General features: G+C 42.0%; 1 protein-coding gene and 1 long non-coding RNA gene across 2 annotated transcripts in view; one reads left to right on the top strand and one right to left on the bottom strand.

Moving 5' to 3' along the window:
• Nucleotides 1-526: 526 nt before the first annotated feature.
• LOC142760056 (heme-binding protein 2-like) lies at nucleotides 527-21015 on the bottom strand. Its single transcript, XM_075862962.1, has 4 exons — nucleotides 20813-21015; nucleotides 8748-8877; nucleotides 3548-3716; nucleotides 527-2312 (listed from the first exon to the last, which is right to left on the bottom strand). Exons 1-4 carry the CDS (start codon nucleotides 20954-20956, stop codon nucleotides 2132-2134), a joined length of 624 nt encoding a protein of 207 aa, XP_075719077.1. The 5' UTR covers nucleotides 20957-21015; the 3' UTR covers nucleotides 527-2131.
• The window catches only part of LOC142760057 (uncharacterized), a 40081-nt gene continuing 36385 nt past the window's right edge, over nucleotides 20760-24455 (top strand). The window contains exons 1-2 of the long non-coding RNA XR_012883235.1: nucleotides 20760-20992; nucleotides 22936-23035. This is a non-coding gene — a long non-coding RNA (uncharacterized LOC142760057). The remainder of the gene's footprint in view (nucleotides 20993-22935; nucleotides 23036-24455) is intronic.

Below are 24455 nucleotides of genomic sequence, written 5' to 3'. Positions count from 1 at the left end.
TCCATGGGTTACATGAACATAAGTGACACATGTTAAAAAAAAGAAGCCCATCCACAGCAGGTATGCACGGGCTGGACTTATGAAATGGAGGGGGCACTGTGACTAGCAAGAGGGGGCATTGTGGCTGGCATGGATGGAATATGAGCTGTCACAGGGGCATAGTGGCTGTCATAGGGGGCATCGTAGCTGGCATGGGGGCTTTGTGTGCCACTACTTCGTATCCTGGCCATACAATAGCAGCATCAACTTCTACCCTCCCCCGGGTTATCCAGTGCCCCATGTGTTCTTTAGAGTCTATGAACACCCCTGAGAAGCACCATGTGACCGCATCAAGGACCACATACACTTTATTGTAACTACACAATGAACCTTGTGTTGAAAGGCTAATACAGACATACAGAAAAAGTATCACTGCTGGGCATATGTTGTATGAAAATATTTTGGGCATATGCTGGCTTCATATGCATAAAATATTTAAAAAATTGCATCTTGAAGAGGAAATAAAAAACACGAATGAACGCGAGACTGACTTTCACGAATATGTTAAAGCTTTATTATCACTACAGCTTGTGTACAATCGGTGGCTCCATGTTACAGGCACACATACATTTTTCATAGCCTACGTTATGATAAAAAATAAAAATCCTATAACTTTCATCATGCTACCATAAAAATGATGTATATTTCTAAATAGTACTAAAGGGGCTCAGGAGATCCAGAGATCGATGAGCCCTCTTCAGTGTGTGTCTCTAATGCACTCATCTTTTGTCCAGTCTTTATGACATGTCAAAAGATTGATTTCTGTGGTAATCCCTTATAAGTACTAAAATATTTGCCACTTCGGTTGAAGACAACTCCAGTGTTAGACCTCATGCACACGAAATTGCAGACCCATTCATTTCTATGGTCCCACGTACACGACCGTGATGTTCACGGATCCTTTTGGGGGCCGCGAATGTGTGCTGCAAAAACAATGGACAAGTCATTTTGCTATCCTGTATGACATTAACATTAACTCTTGGGTGTTCTGAATGTGATCCTTATAGAAAAATGTTTAATAGTTGTACAAGACTCCATCTAATGTCTATGGGCAGGTTTAGTCTTTGATCAGTACACCCCTTTTGTAGAAGAAATAGGGCAGCAAAGTCTTCCAGGTATTTAAAACAAACACACAAAAAAAACACGGACCTTGGTTTTAGGTTAGTATAAGGCCTCATTCACACGGCAGGGTTTCCCGGCCGGGTGCCGGCCGTTCATAAATCGGCCGGCACCCGGCTGCATTAGGAATAATAGACTCCTAATGGGGCTATTCACACGGCCGATTTTTTGACGGCCGGGAAAACCGCCCGTCAAAAAATAGGACATGCTCTATTTTCGCCCGGGTACCCGGCCGCCCGGCTCCCATAGAAGTCTATGGGGCCGGGTAATACCCGGCCATCACCGGGACGTGTCCCGAGTGACGGCCGGGTTTTCCGGCTCTTGCGCTCTATCTCCTCCTCCTCACAGCGCAGAGTGCATGTGAGGAGGAGGAGTTGATGCCATTCTGACGAATGGCATCGCTGTACACTGTGTGGCAGGGCCGGGGTGTACAGCAGGTGGAAGGGAGCGCTGCGCTGGCTCCCTTCTCCTGCTTGTTAAAAGCGCCCTGGCCCGGCGACACCTTTGATGGCGCCGCTAGCAGCTGCAGCAGCTGCTGCTGCTGCTACTACTGTAGCGACGCCATTATAGCAGAGCGGGGAGGTATCTCCCCGCTCTGCTATGTGCTAGCCGCACTTAGCTCCTTGAAGGAGCGGAATCCCCGTGTTTTCGGGGATTCCGCTCCTGGACAGAGCGCTTGATGTCTCTGTCCATATCTGGGCAGTGACATCAGGGGAAACTCCAGAAGCGGAATCCCCGAACACATGGGGATTCCCCTTCAGGAGTTGCCGATGATGTCACTGTCCGGATCGGCCCGGCACGGATGCATAACTTTATGCAAACCGGCCGGGCAGAATGGCCGATTTTACCGGCCGGCACTCGGGCTCGGACGCGACCCGGTCGTGTGAATCCCGCCTAAAGAAAACTACAGATCTCAAAAAATGCACATAGGTATAAGTGCTGCACTACTGTAGAATTAGATAAAAATACTTCTTTACTGGTCTAATGACCTGAACCACACTTCATTGTGACGTTTAAAAAATGTCAGAGGGTCATTATATCCTGCTGCTGTTCCGAAATTCACATCATAATTTAGCGCTAGGGCAACAAGCTCCTCTGAGAGGGCTTTTGAGTTCTTCTCATAGTCGGACTTCAGGGCATAGCCACCAAATGACCTGCAAAAGACCAGAACAAACATCAGACATGTAAAACACCCGTTACATTCTGGAAGATGAAGGGTATGTTCACATGGGCTATTTTCAGCCATTTTTTGGCTCGACAAACGGCTGAAAAATCGGAAAGCAGAATGCCTATAAACATCTACCCATTGATTTCAATGGGAAATACAGCGTTCTGTTCCGACGGGGCGCTATTTTACGCCTCATTTTCAAATTACGGCGCGTAAAAAGACGCCCCCTTAAAAGAAGTGTATGTCACTTCTTGAGCCGTTTTTGGAGCCATTTTTCATTGACTTAATAGAAAAACAGCTCCAAAAATGTCCGTAAAAAACGCTTGAAACAGCTCCGTATTTTCAGCCGTTTTTTGTTAAGCATGTGAACATACCTGAAGAGCTTTCATGGGAACATTCATAAATGAAGTTATAAGCTATCTTTTCTAAATGGCAAATCTGCCAAGTTATGAAGCAATAGGGGAGAAGTGGGTGCCTCAATGCTAAACTAATTAACTGCTTGCATCTCTACTGATCACAAAAGAGAAGGGACCAGCAGCATTTAGTGGCGTACTGGAGTCCCTCCATAGTCTTGACCAGACACAGTGCCACTCTCACCCAAGGGCTGTGTCTGGTATTGCAGCTCAATTTAAGGAAGAAATCCACCCAAAAAGAATTGTATTGTGACATTATAGGAGATTATAATGGTGGAGTCCCTGAGTTTAGACCTCCACTGATTTCCTAAATTACGGAGCATCGACAACATTCATAGACGCTCATAGATTTCACCAGAAAAGGCCACTCAAATCAATGGTGCTTTACTTAGACACTTGTGTCAGAAACGTCAAGTAAATTTATTTTTTGAGCAGTTCCTAAGGGCGTTCAATCACTCTATAGAGAACTACATCTTATTTGTCCTAGAAATCAGTAGTTGTCACAGACTCCCCCAATGTAATCGTCTGAAACATCCCGATGACATGTAAAAAAAAAAAAAAAGAGTATTTTTGGCTGGATTACCCCTTGAAGTGACTCGAATTTTGTACAATCAATGGAGAATAGCATTTTTATAGATTTGTTCTCCTCTAACTATAATTTTATCAAAACCAAGCATGGGGCCGCTAGGTTATCTCCAGAAAAATCACTTCTTATTGAAGAGAACACTGATATTATATGGACAAAGCCACATTGCATTATTTTACTGAACTGTACCAGAAACCAATCAGTTTCGTTGATTGCCATTACCTGACATAATAAGATGTTGGAGGAAAGCTTTCCAGATACAAGGAAGGATTCTTGGGTGCAGGTGGATTTACAATGGCCGTTGGCACAAAGAAAGAGATTGTGGCATTTATGGATGTGTCAAGCAATGGCATAGTAACACGAACAGGGACAGACATTTTCATAGATACGCCTAAGAAAAAGAGAGCGAAAAAACGATTAGGTCTTCAATAACTGAGATAATTCAAGCCACCACCTCTTTTGAGGAGGATAAAATAAAAAATCCTGTCTAAAATAATAAACTTCTCAATTTATTTACCTTTAGAATTCTTTACCATTCCTTTGCGGATGCTGTTCGGGTTCCCTGCCGCATCTATTTACACTCTAGCGAGATGAGTCACATGAGCAGGCTGGCCAATCACAGGCCACTGCAGTGATGTGTCGACCATTGTGCCACCACTACAGCAGGCCATGACCGGCCAGCCTGCTCACATGATGTTATGTGGACGACACATAATCACACAGACATCTAAACAGAGGTACAATGGGGTAGATGGTAAGGAATTCTGATGTTAATAATGAGAAGTTTATTAGTTTGAGCAGGACAAAAACTCCATTAAAATGTAAAAACAGGGTAAGCTGAGCGACCGCCAAATACCCCATCCCAAGGGTCAATTATCTACAGGGTAAACTATAGGGTTGGCCTGGTAAAAATCCCATTTATCTAATCCACGTTCGGCCTTGCAGTCCCCATAGACTTTGCATCTGGGTTTTGGATATTTAAAAAATTAATTTACAAAACTTGAATTTTTTTTACAACATATAAATAAATATATATTTTGTGAAATTTTTTTATATTCAGTTTAAAAAAAAAATTGTTCTACATTAAAGAGTGACTATAATACAAGGTTTCTGAGGTCTAGTTAGCAGATATCCAATTAAGTTAGTCACAATGAGGCACATAGTATCATTAATGTGGTTTTTAAGCCGCATAAGAGGAGATTTGGAAGGATTATGTCAGTGGACTTAGTAAATCTGCATCTTTCTGTGCCAGGTTCACATTTACTGTATGGGAGTTTTTTTATTTTGCAATGATATAAATAATAGGCCAGATGCAAGGAGCTGCAACATTGCCCTGTAACTTGTGAACCTAGCCTTAAACCCCAGCATAAAGGGGTAGTGTCATGGCAGACATTTATGGCCTCTAAATTGTAATGCGTAATATGTTGAAGCTATATAAATAAAGATTATTATTATGGCATGTCCACAGGATATGCCATAAATGTCTGATAAAATGCGTATCCAAGCAAAAAAAACAAAAAACACCAGGCTGTACATGGTCTGGGAAATCCTGTTCAGGAGATATCAGGCTGTGGACGTGCCAAATATGTCTGTCATGTCACAACCCCTTTGAAAAACACACTGCAAAGGTAGCCAGTGACCAAAAAAAAAAAAAGTCAGGGTATGTGCACACGACAACGCCAAATACGCCTGAAATTACAGAGCTGTTTTCAGGAGAAATCAGCTCCAGAATTTCAGACGTTTTTACAAGTGCACGCGTTTTTCGCGGCGTCTTTTACGGAAGTAATTGGAGCTGGTTTTCATTGGAGTCAATGAAATACGGCTCAAATTACGTCCCAAGAAGTGTCCTGCAATTCTTTGACGCAGATGTAATTTTACGCGCCGTCTTTTGACAGCGACGCGTAAAATGACAGCTCGTCTGCACAGAACATCGTAAGACCCATTGCAGGCAATGGCCAGATGTTTGCCGACGTATTGGAGCCGTCTTTTCAGGCGTAATTCGAGGCGTAAGGTTATGTGCACACGATGAGAGGCTTTTACGTCTGAAAAAACAGACTGTTTTCAGGAGAAACCAGCTGCGTCGTTTCAGACGTAAATGCTGCTCCTCGTATTATGCGAGGCGTCTTTGACGCCTGTAATCTTGAGCTGCTCTTCATTGACTTCAATGAAGAACGGCTCAAATTACGTTTCAAAGAAGTGTCCTGCACTTCTTTGCCGAGACAGTCAATTTACGCATCGTAGTTTGACAGCTGTCAAACGATGACGCGTAAATGACAGGTCGTCTGCACAGTACGTCGGCAAACCCATTCAAATGAATGGGCAGATGTTTGCCGACGTATTGTAGCCCTATTTTCAGACGTAAAACGAGGCATAATACACCTCGTTTACGTCTGAAAATAGGTCGGGTGAACCCAGTCTAAAGCGCCTCCATTACGTCTGAAAAGAGGTCGTGTGCACATACCCTCGGTGGTCAAATTACTATGAAGAATGTTCTTTCTTTCCTTGTAATTAAAGGGAACCTGTCATTAAACGGGTTTTCCCATAATCATTATTTATAACCTTTCCACAGGATAAGTGATAAATATCTGATCGGTGGGGGTCCGACCGCTGGGACCCCCACTGATCACGAGAACGGGCTTACCGTGTTGTCCCTGGGAGCCCCATAGAAATGGAGCGGTAGTGTGTATGCTTAACCACCACTCCATTCATTTCTATGAAACTGTCAAGCGCTATCTGCGGCAGCCCCATATAAATGAATGGAGCGGTGGCCGCGCATGCGCGCTACCGCTCCATTCCTAGGGGCTCGCGAAGCCCATTGTCGTGATTGGTGGGGGTCCCAGCGGTCGGACCCCCACCTATCCTGTGGATAGGTGGTAAATATTGATTGTGGGAAAACCCCTTTAAGATCATGCTGCTCTTTCTAAGTTTAGGGTTAGTTCACGGGGGAAATGAAGCAGCTGTTCCTACCCAGATTCTACAGGGAATTCTGTCATTTTTGATTTGGGGCAGATTTTCAGCTGTGGATTACAAAAATGAGATAAAAAAAAATACAATACCCTCCTCCCCTGGTGTTCTCATAGCAAGCAGGCACAATCACTACAGGAGAGTATGGCATTTTTTTTTATTGTAAAGTGGAAAAAGGGTGTTGTTTTTTTTTCTAGTTGCGGTTTTTGCTTTGCAGAAAAAAAATCAACATTTGACAATTCTTGCACATTTTAACTTCCTCGTTGAACTCAATAGTGGAAATCTGCAACAAATGCGCAACCATTACACAGTAAAAATTGACCCAATGCAGATTTTAGAATTCACGCCGCAGGCTAATTTCTGCGCGGAAATTTTCTGCAGTAGGTGGATAATATTTGTAATACGCTGAGGATCTTCCGCCCTTAAATATGGACGGATAATTTTCACCAATTCCGCTGCAATTGTTTGGAAATCTGCAGCATGCTTTGATATTCATGTGGAAAATGTTCAGCAGCATGTGGATGAGATTAGTTCAAATCTTATCCACATGGCTGGTATCGTATTCTGCTTTGAATTTTTTGTGTGCAAATCCTCATGGAAAACCCGCAGCATTTCCGTCCCATGTGCAGGGGGCCTAAGTGACAGGGCTGTGCAGCAGAGGCAGCAAAATGTTTACTGCCGCGTTTAAAAAAAAATCATAAGTTATACACTGGGTCACTAATACATGGAGATCTATCTCAGTGTAAGAAAATGATAAATCACAGGTAGAAGAGCTGGGGTAGGTGGAGGGGAGCCCCCCATCGGGCACAGCTATCTGAGCCCGAAACATTACATTGGCCCCAACCCTGTTTTCAAGGTATGATTTCTCCTAATTGTGGAAGCGATGGTTTGAAAAGAAACCTCACCGCTACACTGCATGGCCTGTCACTTAGGCCCTTTTCACACTGCGTTTCAGCTACAAATTTGACATATGCATAGGGAAAGCTCCGGCAATGTACACCCATAGGCTCCCATTATACAGACAGAGAAACGGGTATAAAAACTACGCTATTCTATCCAGGGGCATCAAGTAAAAAAACGTATACCTTAAACGTATACTCCTTTTAACATGGTAGCCTATGGGTTATGGATGTCACTGTATGGTATTCATCACAGGCATCCATTTATCAGATAGGTCATGGGCTTTTCAATAACTTTTCATGACGTATCCATTAAACGCATACCATTATAGCCTATGGCTGACGGCTCTATTATCCAAATGACTAACTGTGGCATCCGTCACCAATAGAATATAATGGTATCCATTTAACAGATACATCATGAAAAGGGTCATGAAAGTTCATGATGTGTCCGTAAATGGATACCAATATAGTTTAGGTGACGGAAGCCATTTTTAGGCATCCATCACAGCCTCCGTTTAAGGTATACATTGGGTACTTTTCCCGATGCATACGTCAAACAAAGACTATAAAATGCGGTCTCTGTGAAAGCGGAATAACTCATGTTTCAGACAGGGTCACATGAGCTTAAAGAGGCTCTGTCACCAGATTTTGCAGCCCCTATCTGCTATTGCAGCAGATAGGCGCTGCAATGTAGATTACAGTAACGTTTTTATTTTTAAAAAACTAGCATTTTTGGCCAAGTTATGACCATTTTCGTATTTATGCAAATGAGGCTTGCAAAAGTACAACTGGGCGTGTTGAAAAGTAAAAGTACAACTGGGCGTGTATTATGTGCGTACATCGGGCGTGTTTACTACTTTTACTAGCTGGGCTTTCTGAAGAGAAGTATCATCCACTTCTCTTCACAACGCCCAGCTTCTGGCAGTGCAGATCTGTGACGTCACTCACAGGTCCTGCATCGTGTCGGCACCAGAGGCTACACTTGATTCTGCAGCAGCAGCAGCATTTGCAGGTAAGTAGCTACATCGACTTACCTGCAAACGCCGATGCTGCTGCAGAATCATCTGTAGCCTCTGGTGCCGACACGATGCAGGACCTGTGAGTGACGTCACAGATCTGCACTGCCAGAAGCTGGGCGTTGTGAAGAGAAGAGGATGATACTTCTATACACAACGCCCAGCTAGTAAAAGTAGTAAACACGCCCCGATGTACGCACATAATACACGCCCAGTTGTACTTTTACTTTTCAACACGCCCAGTTGTACTTTTGCAAGCCTCATTTGCATAAATACGAAAATGGTCATAACTTGGCCAAAAATGCTCGTTTTTAAAAAATAAAAACGTTACTGTAATCTACATTGCAGCGCCTATCTGCTGCAATAGCAGATAGGGGCTGCAAAATCTGGTGACAGAGCCTCTTTAATGACAATATACTTTCAAATTAAAAATTTCCCCTAAAATTTCCAAAATAATCTCTGTTTCAAAGGTGAGCTATATTTTGTATTTTATTTTTTTTAAGAAAATAAAACTTAAAAAATACACTACATATACTATACCTTCTATATTCTCTCCATTAATATAATTAAAGAGACGTTTGAAGCTTTTCATTATTCCAAGACCAAACATATCTAGCTCCAGTTGTGTTGTCACCCAGCGAGTGGTGTCATATCTTCTGAGCTCAAAAGTCTAAAAAACATATATAAACATTAAATATAAGGAATATTTTTCTCCTATTTTTCTACAGATTGAAATATAAATAGCATGTACTTAAAGGATTTGTCCCACATAGGACATTTATCTCCTACAGGATAGGTGATAAATGTCTGATCACTGGGGGCTTCACCATTGGAATCCCCCGCGATCACTAGAATGCAGGTACCAAGCACCCCATTCCTCCTCACAACATGATCGCAGTGAGGAGGAGTTTGAAAGGAGCGGTGGTCAGGCATGTGCCCTCCCATCCTATCCAATGTCTATAAGTCTGAGTATAGAGTGCTCCTGTACTTATTAGCTCAAGACCACCATTCCAGTGATCATAGGGGTCCCACGAGTGAATAGGTGATAAATGTCCTTAGTGGGACAAAATATTTTAAAGGGTAACTAAACATTCAACAAACTTCTGACATGTCAGAAGTTTTGATTGGTGGGAGTCCAAGCACTGAGACCCCACCAATCGCTAAAATGAAGCGGCAGAAGTGCTCGCCTGCTTCGTGTCTGTTCAGCTTTTTCCGAAAATCAATGTATCGGAGTAAGTGCTCATAGACTTTCTATTGAGCCCGTACTCCAATACATTGGAGCACCTCTGTCACTTAGTTTTAGCGATTGGTGGGGGTCTCAGTGCTCCGACCCCCACTAATCAAAACTTCTGACATGTCACTATGACATTTCAGAAGTTTGTTAAACGTTTAGTTACCCTTTGAAATTTATTAGTTATACAAAACCACTAGCACTGTCACGGAGAATGTATCAGGGCTTTTAATAAAAAAAACAATAGCATGAAGCTGCAAGTATCTGTGCTCTCTGCCAATCGACATAACTAAAAATACTTACTTTTTAGCGTTTCGGAAGAAATGTTTTCCTTTGAAGACGGCGTAAAACCTTTCTTCCAAAATGCGTTAGAGAGAGCTGTCCACACTTACTATCTAACGTCAGACACAGATAGCAGGACTGTTTCAATTGTACTTTTCGGAGTTACGCCACTGCCGGGGCACCTCCGATACAAGGCATTGCCTATATAATTCAGGACAGACTTACTTTACACCTAGAGGATTTATACCACAAGTGAAGTGAAGAGAAGTGGAACGGGACTTCTATACCTGGATGCAAACATCACCAGGACACTACAGGTCAGCATTTTAGTGAAATATTTTAATATATTTTGAACTTTATAACAATTTCCAAAATCATGAAGACAGATGGGATTATTTAAAGAGGACCTGTAAGCTCTCCTGACATAACTGTTTTAGTAAATACTTGTATTTTCCATGAAATAACAATTCAGGAGCATCTTTTCTTAGAAATCTGCATTGTGCCGTTCCTCTGTTATTCCTCCTATGAATACATTGACAACTGGGTGTTATCATTCAGTTGTCAATAGGGTGTGTCCTAACACTGTCAGCACTGATTGGACAGTGTCAGTGTGCAGGGAAATGCTCCTTTACAAAAATAGATGTCAGGAGAGCTGACGGGGTCTCTTGAAAGGGGTTCCCCTCATTTCTATAAAGTTGATTGATGAAAGAATTCTCTATAGGTATACCTTGTATATGGATTTTATGTATGGTTACTCTGTATACAGCTGTGCAAAATAGTGCCTGGAGTTATATTACAAACTGTGAGCACTTCATCTGCTTGTTTCAGGGAATCAATTGAATCCCTTCGATTTGAATTCTACTGGCATGTAGGCTCATATTCATACTAAGACATACAAAGCCGTACAGTCAGTGGACATAGACAAGAAGGAAAGTCCCGTAGTAATATAAATTTCCAAGTTGCACAAAATCAAAAAATATATTTAAGGAAAATATTAGAGCTAATCCACACTGGCACAGAGCTTTTTGGGGCTCCTTAGTATGGAGCCGTACAGCCTCCACGTACTGACGTACAGGCTCTTTTAGACTCTGTATTTACGGAGATATTTTCCCCTAGAAACAATTCTTCTAGGGGTAAATACCTGTGTACATATGTAGTCCAATGGAGAATGCCATATTTTTTTTTTCATTCAGGTTCGTACAGAATCCAAAAGAAAAGACGCATGTCTGACGTTCATAGGGGGAATTTATGAACTCTATTTTTCCCAATTTTCTGTGGTAGAAAATTAGCATATCGCGCAAAAACAGGTTTTTTGCACAAAAAATTTGTGACATTACTACTTTTTTTTTTTTTAAAGGGGCATAGCTTAGTGAAAGGGGGCGAGGTTATCGCGGCAGAATAAATTTACTGGAGTAAATTACAGTGCAAATCTACACCAGCCCCTAGCTGAAGTAGATTTGATTTTTTGGCGCACAAATTAAATTTTAGGCTGGATTCACATGACCTATTTTCAGGCGTAAACGAGGCGTTTTACGCCTCGAATTACACCTGAAAACACGGCTCCAATACGTCGGCAAACATCTGCCCATTCATTTCAATGGGTTTGATGATGTACTGTGCCGCGACCTGTAATTTTATGCGTCGCTGTCAAAAGACGGCGCGTAAAATAACAGCCTCGTCAAAGAAGTGCAGGACACTTCTTGAGACGTAATTTGAGCCGTTTTTCATTGACTTCAATGAAGAACAGCTCCAAATTACGTCCGTAATGGATGCCTCGCAAAACGCGAGTACGAGCAATTACGTCTGAAATGAAGGAGCTGTTTTCTCCTGAAAACAGCTCCATAATTTCAGCCCTAATTGACGTTATCGTGTGCACATACCCTTACTCCAACTTTCTTAGCCATGTCATTTTTCTGAACGCTTTTCAAAACTGACAAGAATCCATAGAATTCTGCTTAGTAAATTTCCCTCAGTGTGTCATTTTCTTATCGCTACTGCTGGGGTCTTTCACACCCATTAGGTGGATACAGCACACAGTTTCTTCATGGATTGCATTGGATGGCTCTTTGGGCCTTAAAAGGTAACTAAACGTTGGACAAACTGTCACTACAAATGAAGACCTCTGCGGCCTACTATCAGACACTGGTTGGTCTTCTTTTTCCACTTGTCCTGTGGGCACTATACATTTAACCTAATGGTTTCCCCAAAAGTCCCCTTAAAGGGTAACTAAACGTTTGACAAACTTCTGACATGTCAGAAGTTTTGATTGGTAGGGGTGCAAGCCCTGAGACCCCCACCAATCGCTAAAACGAATCGACATAAGCACTCGTGTGAGCGCTCAGCCGCTTCGTGTCTGTTTGGCTTTTTCCGGAAATCAATGTATTGGAGTATGGGCTCAATAGAAAGTATATGAGCCCATACTCCGATACATCGGCTTTCCGGAAAAAGCTGAACAGAAACAAAGCGGCTGAGCGCTACAGCCGCTTTGTTTTAGCGATTGGTGGGGGTCTCAGCACTTGGACTCCCACCAATCAAAACTTCTGACATGTCACTATGACATATGAGAAGTTTGTCAAACGTTTAGTTACCCTTTAAGGGGACTTTTGGGGAGACAATTAGGCTAAATGTATAGTGCCCACAGGACAAGTGGAAAATGAAGACCAGCCAGTGTCTGATGGTAGGCCGGATAGGTCTTGATTTGTAGTACAAACAGGCAAGGCCTAATTCACTTCCAGTAAAGAGCTGTACCCCTAGAAGCAAGGCCTTCTCCCTAGCGATATGCTCATCAACCTCTTTATGTCCTTATAAAGCTTACAAAAAAAATATTGGTAAAATTTAACTAAATAAAAGAAAGTGCTCATTATATTTTGAAAAGCAGAAACAAAATGTCCACCTACATAGTTGATAAGGTTGAAAAAAGACACAGGTCCATCAAGTTCAACCTAGAATCCTACCGTGTTTTAAAATGTAAATCCTAAAAATGAATTTTTGTTCAGGGCACAAAGGGCTTAATGACTCCTGGTCACAAAGGAGTTAAGCAATGTTTACCATTATTTTATTATGCTGTTTTAATTGTGTTCCAAAAAAAAAATTCTTACCTGGATAAATTTACTAATCCAGACATACAAGCCAAAAGCCTCAATGAACAGGATTAAAAGGCCACAGTCTTTTAATTAAGCAAATTCATTAATATTAGATCTTAATTTGAGAATATAATTTGTTTTCACAACATTTCTTACTAAATAAATGTAACATATACTTTATTCCAAAGTTATTGACTGATAATATGAAATAGGACATTAAATATATCTGTTTGCAACACAGTATCACCCTTAGGCCGGATTTACACGAGCGTGTGCGTTAACCAAGTGTCGGGATTGTGAATAGACATCCCGTCCTGGCTGGAAGCGAAGTCTATTAACTCTCAAGACACTTCAGTAACATTAATGTGTGACTATGTGACTGCACATAGTGAACAACGCAGGATCACTATGTGCATAGTAAATGAATGGAGAGAAGTGTATGACGCTGATTGGTCAGCGTCATACACGTCTCCTCTGTACAACGCCCACTTGGTCAAAAGTAAAAACACGCCCAGTTGGGCATTAAGAAAGTCATTAGCATAAAGCTAAAATAGGTCACAACGTGGTGAAATTTGATCATTTTTCTAAATAAAAAAACACTGCTGTAATCTACATTACAGCGCCGATCACAATATGTAGGAGATAGGCCACTTATAATGTGGTGACAGAGTCTCTTTAAGAATCACTTATTAGTGATTAGGTTTTTCGTCTTAGTTCCTGAATGCATTAGTGTATGTTGCTTATTCACAAAAACTGAGCACTACAAACCGAAGAACATATAGTGAACAGTAACGTAACAGGCTTTAAGGCAAAGGGGGCAGGCCCTGGATCACCTAAGGCTGTCACATCAATCCCTGAGACACAGGGTCTGTGTGCTGGAGCGTGGTAGCCTATGGGGATCCGAGGCGGGCACCCTGCAGACCAGCAAATACAGCGATGGTGAGTAAATGCCTTTTTTTATGTCTGATCTTGGGGAGGGCATGGGGCCTAGCACAGCCTAGTTATGTTCCTTATGTTCCTTACGTCAAAAAGATTGTCTATTTTGTGCAATCTGTACTTGTTCACAATAAGCGGATCAAAAAGAGTCCCCTCGCTCGGTCCCCTAGCAATTAGCTTTTATCTGTGGGGAAACTAGCAGTATATATTCAAATTCAGTACAGCGACACCACATGAGAGATGGAGTGAGAGACGCTCCTTGTTCAGGATCCTCATCTCTTGGCTAGGGTGGAGAGTGTTTACAGAGTGTCCTTTTGGCCTCCGTCAGGCTGCTATGTCGGTTTGCTTTTATTTGGAGGATGGATTAACGTAGTATACTACGCTATTCCATCCTGAGGTATCCCACACAAAAAAATATACACGTGGTATAAGTTTTTTTTACATGGGACCCTTTGTGTGACGGATGCCACTGTATTGCATCCATCACAGGTATACATTAAACGTATACCTTGGGGAGCTTTCACAGGGCTGGAATCCCCAGGAAGAGCATCAGGTAGCGCTCTTAGCCCAAGGATTCCAGCCCTGAGGAAGCCCCTGACATCACTGTCCATGTACAGTGACAAAAGGGGCTTTCAACTACCGAGTCACCGGCCACAGCATTGGTAGCGCTCTGGCTGAGCAGCTTCGGAACTGGAGAAGCCCCTGGCGTTCCCGACGCTCTGGCCTGGGATTCCGGCATCTCAAAGCCCTTAACATCACTGTCCATATATTGACAGTGACATCAGGGGCTCCCTCTAGGGGCTAGAGGCATTGCAGACACTCTGGCCAGAGATTATCACATTACAAAGCCCCTAACGTCACTGTTCAGGAGCGGAATCCCCGGCTAGAGTGTTGCCGGCGCTATACAGTGGGATATTTCGGAGCCTTCCGTAGTAGGTACACATCGGGACTACTCCTGACGTATACATCCAACGGAAGTATAAAATGTGATGTGAACAGGCCCTTAATAGGTTATTTAAAAATGGGTTTTCTAAACTGCACAATACCTTTAAAGCTAAATTCAAACATTCAATTTTTGTCGCAGTTTTTGTGAGCCAAGGACAGAAGTGTATCCAAAAAATAGCAAAAGTATAGACGAAAACCTAATATTTCTTCTCACTTTTGTATCCACTCCTGTGTTTGTCTAAAAAAAATGCATCAAAAACTGCATGTGTGGTTCCAGCCTAAAAGTGAAAAAATAATGGTGGGGTAATGTGATGCATACACAGCGTTGCAAGGTAAATACTAAAGTAGCTCAATTGGCAGACATTTTATACTAGAGTATATTATTAGAGCCATGCAAGGTGTTACATTATAAATTATTCCCTACTTCTACTTAAGTTACATTTTTAATTTGCAAATTGCTGTACAATTGCACAATGTGACCGACATCTGACCCTTTACTTCATGACTTGACTGATGGCACAACTGATGCCATGTTTGTTTGTTTTTTGTTGTGTCTGTTATTGACACTGGACATCAGTCTTTCCTGAAGGAACGTTGCATGCTATGTTTACTCAGGTGGGATCGTGAGGCCAATGCTCTGTGGTATGGAAAGGACGGACACCACATATTGTGCAGGCTTTTCTACGGTTTAATAAAATTTATTCCGCCTCTTGATATATGTGAACACAGCATTAGAAGATGTTCTAAGCTCTGTGGGTATAGAATGGAGTCCGTTTATGATCACTCATAATATTGCCTTCAAATAATTATTATCCCCTTAATGACCGCTGATATGCCTTTTCACGGTGGTAATTAAGGGGCTTTATTCTAGGCTCTCGCCTTTTCACGGCAGCCTAATCAACATCCTGTACGGGTGTCCCGTGCAGGCTAGAACCGGGGCTCGCTGTCTTATGACAATCGGGCTCCTTCTCCAACGGTAGTAATCGAAGTTTACTTCGATCGCAACTGTTTAATCCCTCAAGTGCCGCTGTCATTAGTGACCGCTGCATTTGAGTTGTTTACAAAGGAAGGGAGCTCCCTCTGTCCCCGATCAGCGGCCCGCAAATGCAATTGCGGGCAACCGATAAGGTACTGTGGCAGCCGGGGGCCTAACAAAGGCCCCCAGGCCTGCCCTGGCTATATGCCTATTAGGCACATCCCAATAGATGCCTGTCGGTTTTATACTGACAGGCAATAATGCTTTGGTATACTAAGTATACCAGAGCATTATATCTGCAATCTAAAGATTGCCTAGTGAAGTCCCCTAGTGGGACTGAAAAAAGAAGTAATGTGAAATAAAAATTGAAAAAAGGTACATATAAAAAGAAACAAAAAAAAAATTTTTCCCCATAAAAAAATTGTTTTATTTAGTTAAAATGTAAAAATAAAATAAAAACTACACCTATATGGTATCCTCACATTAGTAATGGGCCAAAAAATAAAGTTAGCATATTATTTAAACCTCTAGGTGAACGCCGTAGAAAAAAGAACTGCAAAAAACAACGCCAAAATCGCTATTTTCTTGCATTCCCACCCAAAAAATTATAATAAAAAGGTCCGACAGGGTCCGTTGTGGGCCATTTTTTTCCCGGCCGTTTTGTGTCCTTTTGCATTTGTTCAGATTCCGTCCGGGCCGTGTTGCCATTTTTAAAGGCCGATTTTGGCCAGTTTTGCATCCGTTTTTTCCCTGTCCGTTTTAAAATCGGATGAATTTGATTTGTAAATTTTTTGCCACACACTTCCCTCTGTAGATAATGGCACACACTGCCCTCTGTAGATACTGCCAAAGCCCCCCTGTAGGTAGTGCCACACAGCCCCCCTGTAAGCAATTCCACACAGCCCCCCTGTAAGCAATGCCACACAGCCCCCCTATATAGCCCAAAATGGTGCCGTTATAAAATACAACTCATTCTGAAAAAAATGAGTCCTCATACAGCCATGTCCACGTGAAAATAAAAAAGTCATAGCTCTTTGAATGCGACGATGCTTGGTCATTAGGGCCCAGAATGCATGCAGGGGGAAGGGGTTATAGTACCTTTTTTTATATAGTGTTTTTAGAGCAGTTAGTAATTTGGGATGTTTGTGAATATAAGATTGTTAAAATATAGCAGATCTTGTACAGATCATTATTATGTTATTCTGTGTTTAGAATGTGATTCTAAGTAATTAGAGTTAGGGTATGTTCAAACGCAGAGTCAAAAACGTCTCAAAATACGAAGCTGTTTTCAAGGGAAAATAGCTCCTGATTTTTCAGATGTTTTTTAAGCCACTCGCGTTTTTCTCAGTGTTTTTTATGGCCGTTTTTGGAGCCGTTTTCAATAGAGTCAATGAATAACGGCTCCAAAAACGTCCCAAGAAGTGTCCTGCACTTCTTTTTCGCGGCCGTTTTTTTACCCGGCCATTTTTCAAACGGTCTATCGGAAAAGAATGCCATTTTAAGTATAAGGTATGGTCACACGGGCTATTTTCGCCCGTTTTCCGGGCCAAAAATGGCTGAAGAATCGGAAGCAGAACGCCTCCAAACATCTGCCCATTGATTGCAATTGGAAAAATGGCGTTCTGCTTCAAATTTTTTGGCCCGGAAAATGGACGAAAATAGCCTGTGTGAACATACCTTATACTTAAAGAGGCTCTATCACCACATTATAAGTGCCTTATCTCCTACATAAGGAGATGGATGCTATAATGTAGGTGACAGTAATGCTTTTTATTTAGAAAAATGATCTATTTTTACGACGTTATGAGCGATTTTAGCTTTATGCTAATTACTTTCTTAATGCCCAACTGGGCGTGTTTTTACTTTAGACCAAGTGGGCGTTGTACAGAGGAGTGTATGACGCTGACCAATCAGCGTCATACACTTCTCTCCATTCATTTAGTCAGCACATAGGGATCCTGCTAGATCTGTATGTGCGGTCTAAGGGCTGATTTACACGAACCTGTCAGTCATTTTTGCGCAGCGTGAGTCCGCTGCATAAAACTCACGACATGTCCTATATTTCTGCGTTTTTCACGCATCACGCACCCATTGAAGTCAATGGGTGCGTGAAAATCACGCGCACCACACGGAAGCACTTCCGTGCGACGTGCGTGATTTGCGCAACAGCAGTCAAAAGTATGTTTGCAAACAGAAAAGCACCACATGCTTTTTTGTTTACAAACATCCAAACAGAGTGTCATAATGATGGCGGCTGCGCGAAAATCACGCAGCCGCACATCCTATGTGATGACACACGGAGCTGTTAAGTGCCTTTTGCGCACGCAAAACGCCGCGTTTTTTGCGTGCGCAAAAACGCATACGCTCGTGTAAATCCCCCCTTATACTGACACATTCCTTCCAGCCAGGATGGGATGTCTATTCACAATCCCGACACTTCGCTAACGTTTCTGTGGTACTTACAGAACAGCAAGCGTAATCTCGCGAGATCACGCTGTAAATGACAGGTTACAGCGAGATTACGCTTTGCTCTGCTGTAAATCCTACACAAACGTTAGCGAAGTGTCGGGATTGTGAATAGACATCCCGTCCTTTAGCTGCATGCAGCATCTTAAGTGCCTTTCTTTATATGCAAGTGCTCAAGAAGGTTTTTTTACGTACATTATTTTACTTAAAAGGGTAGAATTTTGTGCACCAGAGCGGCTCTTCTAATGTAATTGCGGACAGGCCATGCAATCGTAGAAAACCATTTTGGAGTCTGTCTTTGGTCACTCAGTCATCCACATAAATACAGTCCTGGCCAAAAGTTTTGAGACGGACACAAATTTTGGTTTTCACAAAAAGTCACGTGTTTCTATGGTTACTGAAGTACAATTATAATCATTTCATACGTTTTTAAACTTTTATTGACAAATACATCAACTTTATGCAAAGACTCAATATTTACTGTGTTGACCCTTCTTTTTCAATACCTCTGCAATTTGCCCTGGCATGCTGGATATCAGCTTCTGGGTCAAATCCTGACTGATGGCAACCCATTCTTGTCTTGGAGTTTATCACAATTTCAAATTGCTCCTGGATCATTGGGAGAAGTTGCTGTTGGAGGACGTTTAGATACCATTCTTTATTCAAGGAAATGTTGTTAGGCAAAATTGTGAGTGAGCCCGCTCCCTTGGATGATTAGCAACCCCACACATGAATGGTCTCAGGGTGCTTTTCTGTTGGCATGACACAGGACTCATGGTAGCATTCACCTTTTCTTCTCCGGACAATCATTCTTCCAGATGTCCCAAACAGTCTGAAGGGGGCTTCATCAGAGAAGATAAGTTTATCTCAGTCTTCTGCAGTCCAGTCCCTGTACTTCCTGCAGAACGTCAGTCTGTCCTTGATGTTTATCTTCGATAGAACTGGCTTTATTGCTGCCCTTCTTGACACCAGTCCAGCCTCTAAAAGCCTTCGCTTCACTGTGCGTGCAGATGTACTGACACCTGCTGCTCCCATTTCTGAGCAAGCTCTGCACTAGTGTTGAACCGATCCCATAGCTGAATCCTCTTTAGGAGACAGTCCTGGCACTTGCTGGACTTTCTTGGGTGCCCTGAAATCTTCTTCGCAGCAATTGAATCACTCTCCTTGAAGTTCTTGATGATCCAATGGTTGATTATGGGGCAATCTTATAAACAGCAATGTCCTTGCCTGTAAAGCCTTTTTGATGCAAAGCAATGATGACTGCACGTGTTTTCTTGGAGGTAAACATGGTTAACAGAAGAAGACAATGATTTCAAGCACCATCCTCCTTTTTGGATCCATGCACACGTTGCGTATTTTGCTGCAGAAAATATGCACCAAAACCGCAGCAATACGCAGGAAATTCACAGGTAAAAATCATGCGTTTTCGGTGCGGTTTTCCCGTTTTGATGCGTTTTTCATACTGCGGATTTTGGTGCGATATTCCGCAGCACTAAGCAGATACAATTTACAAGCGGAAACGCAAGATAAATTGAAGTGCTGAAAATTCTAAAAAAGTCACCGCAGGTCAATTTCCGTTGCATGTACATGAGATTTACTGGAATCTCATTGACTATGCTTGTACTTTATTATGCTGCGGATTTGCCGCACGCAAATCCGCACCTAATACGCATCGTGTGCATTGAGCCTGCAAGCAACCAGTCTGCTCTTATTCAATCAGCATGACACAGTGATATCAGCTGGTTTGCCCTCGTTAACACTTTCTCCTGAGCTAACGAGAAGATCACTGAAATTATGTTAGCGGGTCATTTTGTGACAGGGCTGAAATGCAGTGGAAATGTTTTTTTTTTTATTAAGTTCGTCTTCATGGCAAGGAATGACTTTGCAATTAATTGCAATTCATCTGATCACTATTCATAACAACCTAGAGTTAATGCAAATTGCGACTATAAAAACTAAAGCTTCAAACTTTGCGACACCCAAAATTTGTGTCGGTCTCAAAACTTTTGGCAAGGACTGTACATATATATACAAATACTTTCCTGCTTTCTTTCACCCCCATCCCTCTTTGCATAATGATAATTTTTTTTGTATGCAATTAGAATAGTTTTTCCCCTTGTTCTTGGTGATCACTTGGGTTAGTACGCAAAGGGAAACCACTCCTCAACTAATATAGGAATGGCCATATGACAATCGCCATATACCACAGTAACTAGCAATGCAACCTCGTCTTATGGTTTCCATCAATTTTGGTAGAAAGATCTATTATAATTTGTTAATACATGCAGTTCTTAAACAAAAATTTAAGTTGTAAAACGAACGTAAGTAAATCAGTACAAGAAACTTTGACATAAGGCTCGCGGTAGACACGGAGATTCTCAAGACATCAATGCTGGCAGGGCACGAGTGGTGAACCTCATCCTTTTAACCTTCTTTTAACTAGGAAAATATAAATTAAAAATCAGGTTCCCCACACAGAGATTTTTAAGCTATTACAAAAATGTCTCTATAAGTACTTCCGAGTGCGGATTACTTTATAAAGTACGATTCTTGACGAATTGACCCACTGGGCAGGGCCTGTATGAGCTGTGGCACGGTGCCCTTCGATGCATAAAGCACCGTTGATGAAGCAATATATCTAGCACTCTGGATAACCGTCACAGATCATTGTAACAAAATAACTTACATTGTATCTTTTCAACACCTGGTATTTAGGACACTCGTAGTTGCCACAAAAAGGAGGGAACCCATCAATGTTGTTTTCTTCATCTAATGCTGCGGTCGCATACAGAGAAAGCAAGCTCAGAAGTAACAGAGACATAAAAGCCATATTCACAACCGAATGTACAGAGATTACGGACAGAAGGTAAATATCCTCGCATTTGTATGGTGCTCAATGGGGAGGGGCAAGAGGTTAACCACTTCACTACTGCTTACAACAAAGCAACAGAAACTCTATTTGCAAATTGCGACACACCAGTTTTGCTGACTTATGTGAAACACCATGTGAGTCATTCTCACATAATTGCAGAATTAACACGCTCCCACTATGTAAGATATCTTTATATTAAATGAATCTTATGCTTCACAAAGGAAGTTTTAGTGGGTCTCCTAGGGTAACTTTCTTTTCGGGGGAGGGGAGAAAGGGGGCAGGGAGTGGTGCACATAAAGTGGAATGACTGCAAATCCAGAAGTGCCACAAAGCTTCATGGTCTCCAATATAGGGATCATAGAAAAAGTCCTCAAACATGTACAAATGTAGTATGGTTAGAGAAGCTCTAAAAGAAACTCTGATCGTGCTTTGGGCAAGAAATATAATGTCTTCACATAGACGATTCGTATAGAAGTGTGAATGCAGTCAGACTCATAGAATTAAGTTCTATCCACTTTCTACTTTTGAGTTTGGGGACATGGATGTCTTTCGTAAACTATACTTCATTAAAGGATATAAAGTTAATACATGTGGTCATTATAACCACGTATATTACTTAAAAATGGAAAAAAACCTGCCCCATCTTGTCTATGGTGGGTGCCAAAACTCAGGGCTTCAATTTGGACAGTATATATTACAAAGTGTGAGCACTAAAGATGCTCAGTCTTTTCAGCTGTAGTTGAAAAATGTGGAAAAACAAGAGCATTTCAGGTACATGGTCTAATGGAAAGTGATCCAAATAACTAAAAATGCCCCCTAGAGGTCCACCCAGTATTACTCCAGCCAAGTTCTGATTAGGGGTGATTCTAATCTTTCTTCTGTCTGTGGCAGAGAGTATAAAGGTATCCCTCAAGTCCCCAAATACGAGAAGGAAAAGTGTAGAGAAGGTGGCATGTCTAACAAAATACCATCCACAACTGCAGACAGGGAACGAGTGCTTGCCTATTACTTCTCATGGACAATTCGCTTACCCAGCAGGCTGAGTAAATCTGCATATTGCAAGTAGGGTAATGGTGGCCATACACATTACATGTATGTCGGCTGAATCTGCCGATTTTGGTGAGGCAGTTCGACCATTTAATCACATTTTAAAGTCTAAAAATCATATTGGGAGGATTTGTGAGCTAGAAGAACCCAAGCACTTTTGAAGGTCGTCAGAGGTTCTCACAATCCATTAACAATAGGGATGTCAGGAGACCAACCTGTAATGGACCCCCTCTTTTCAGGGGCCACATAGCAGCTGCTTGGGCTGCTTCTATGGTACATATTCCCTTGTCCACAGTCCTTTTGGTTTAGGAAACAGTGGGTGTCCAAGCTTACATGTGGAAGCATGAGAATAGTCATCAATCATTTCCAGTGACAGAAATCTCCTACTGACTTAGATTTGGTCTTCACAGAGTACTGCATTCACTTGACCCACGTTGATCCCATTTCTCACTGATCATCAATTTCAGTGAAAGGTTCTAAAAGCATTCCCCCTTTAATGATTTAATGAAAAGTAAATTCACAGAATAAAAAGATGTATCATATTTACTAGGTAGATCCTGTATATAACTAGTTGCACCAGCTTTTCTGCTTTGATGTTGTCCCAGCCTTGAATATTTCATAAAATAGAACCTCTCAACCAGAACTCATGAGGTAAGGGTTAATGAAAAGTTATGACTTGCAATGGTCTGATATCAATAATGAGTCAATATGGATTTCTTCACTATAGTTAGGTTGAGGGAATTTTATGGATTTGTGCGGTAGAAATAGTTTACCACAATCAGCACAGTTTAGATATAACTAATTGACTCATGCGGTGGGGAGAATAGAGATTGTAGTAGAATGTCAGGAGACAGAATGAAAACGGCTAATTATTTTTTTTAACATTACAGTAAAAGTGGAAAAAAAAACAGATTCAAAGGTCTATAAGAACTTACTGCAACACAGAGGAGGAGCTCTTTCACAAAGAGTAAAAAAAAAAATGGGAAAGAGGTATGTGTCCATTAAGTGAATAAGAGTGGGTGGGATACTTGAGGGAAAAAGAAAAATATCACGTAATAAAGCGCACCTTATCACAATTTTTTATATTATTCATTGTCTATATTACGCACCAGTTTTTTCCCCAAATTTAGAGGTACATCTAGTATACTATGTCCAAAATGTCACAGGTCAGAATCCGGATTTATACATCTGTATTTTCTTTGTAGAGGGGTAAAAGTTTTCTGGCATCAAATAGTCAAGTTAATTAGGGAAAGACTAAAAATTAAAACAGAGTTAGAGGTGTCAGCTTAGTTATTGGGGAATGTGGATGGGATCCAGGTCTCCGGGCAAATTAAAACCGTGCTGAGAAAGCTGTTCTTTAATGCCAGATTAATTATAGCCAGAAAATGGATGTCAAAATGAAATCCATCAGTAGTTAAATGGAAAAAATTAACTATAAGTGTCACGGCTTTGGGGTATGTGGACCCATTGGGTTCGCCGTAACGGAGTAGCAGCTGGTCAAACGGAAAGTTAAAGAGGCTCTATCAGCAGATTATAAGTGCCCTATCTTCTACATAATGTGATTGGCACTATAATGTGGATTACAGCAGTGGTTTTTTATTTAGAAAAACAATTATTTTTGACGGAGTTATGGCCTATATTAGCTTTATGCTAATGACTTTCTTAATGGACAACTGGGCGTGTTTTACTTTTTGACCAAGTGGGTGTTGTGGAGAGAAGTGTATGACGCTGACCAATCACCATCATACACCTCTCCATTCTAGCTAGATCACTATGTGCAGTCACTCACATATTAACGTGTCACGATGGGGGTTGTGGACCCACTGGACCGTACCGCATAATGGGATGGCAGCCTTGCCAAACAGGTATCGTACAAAGTCTATAGTCCAGAAAAGGGTACCTGAGGAAATGTAGACAGTAGCAAAGCAGGCTCGGCTGGGACCAGGCGTCAGGTAGAGGTCAGGCATGGAGCAGCAGAACAGGCGTGGAGATGAAGCACAACACGACAACAGCTCAGCACGGCAGTAGACCAGGATGGTACAGATAGCACGGGAAACAGGATACAGGATACAAGTACGGGGAACACTGGGAAGCTGGAAGACACTAAAGAGACCATTCGCAAGACAGACTAAGGGAAACAACAACAACACTCAGGCATAGAAGCAGGGGGTTGGACCGCTCTTATAGTCCAGGGTACTCACGGGTCAAAGTTCATCACAAGTTCTGGTGCGCAGGCTACCCCTTTAAGAGCAGGCACGAGCGTGCACGCGCACCCTACGGGTTCCGGCTGAGGTGAGTGGATGCGAGCGCTGGCGTCTCCTGAGGAGGAGGCTGGGGCCAACGCTTGCTGACTCGTGGCTGCGGCTGTCAGGGGGAGGTTGGAGCTGACGGCCCGCAGCCACGGATATCA

Source organism: Rhinoderma darwinii, chromosome 4 (genome assembly GCF_050947455.1).
Source record: "Rhinoderma darwinii isolate aRhiDar2 chromosome 4, aRhiDar2.hap1, whole genome shotgun sequence".
In the NCBI taxonomy this organism is placed as follows: Eukaryota; Metazoa; Chordata; class Amphibia; order Anura; family Rhinodermatidae; genus Rhinoderma; species Rhinoderma darwinii.
The sequence above is the reverse complement of the archived record's forward strand: the minus strand, read 5'-3'. Positions and strand labels throughout refer to the sequence as shown.

Coding starts and splice junctions, on each gene's coding strand:
- LOC142760056 (XM_075862962.1), bottom strand. CDS start 20,956: ATGGCTTTTATGTCTCTGTTACTTCTGAGCTTGCTTTCTCTGTATGCG. Junction 3,717..8,747: donor TAATGGAGAGAATATAGAAG/GTATAGTATATG, acceptor TCTTTTTCTTAG/GCGTATCTATGAAAATGTCT. Junction 2,313..3,547: donor CCAACATCTTATTATGTCAG/GTAATGGCAATC, acceptor GGTCTTTTGCAG/GTCATTTGGTGGCTATGCCC.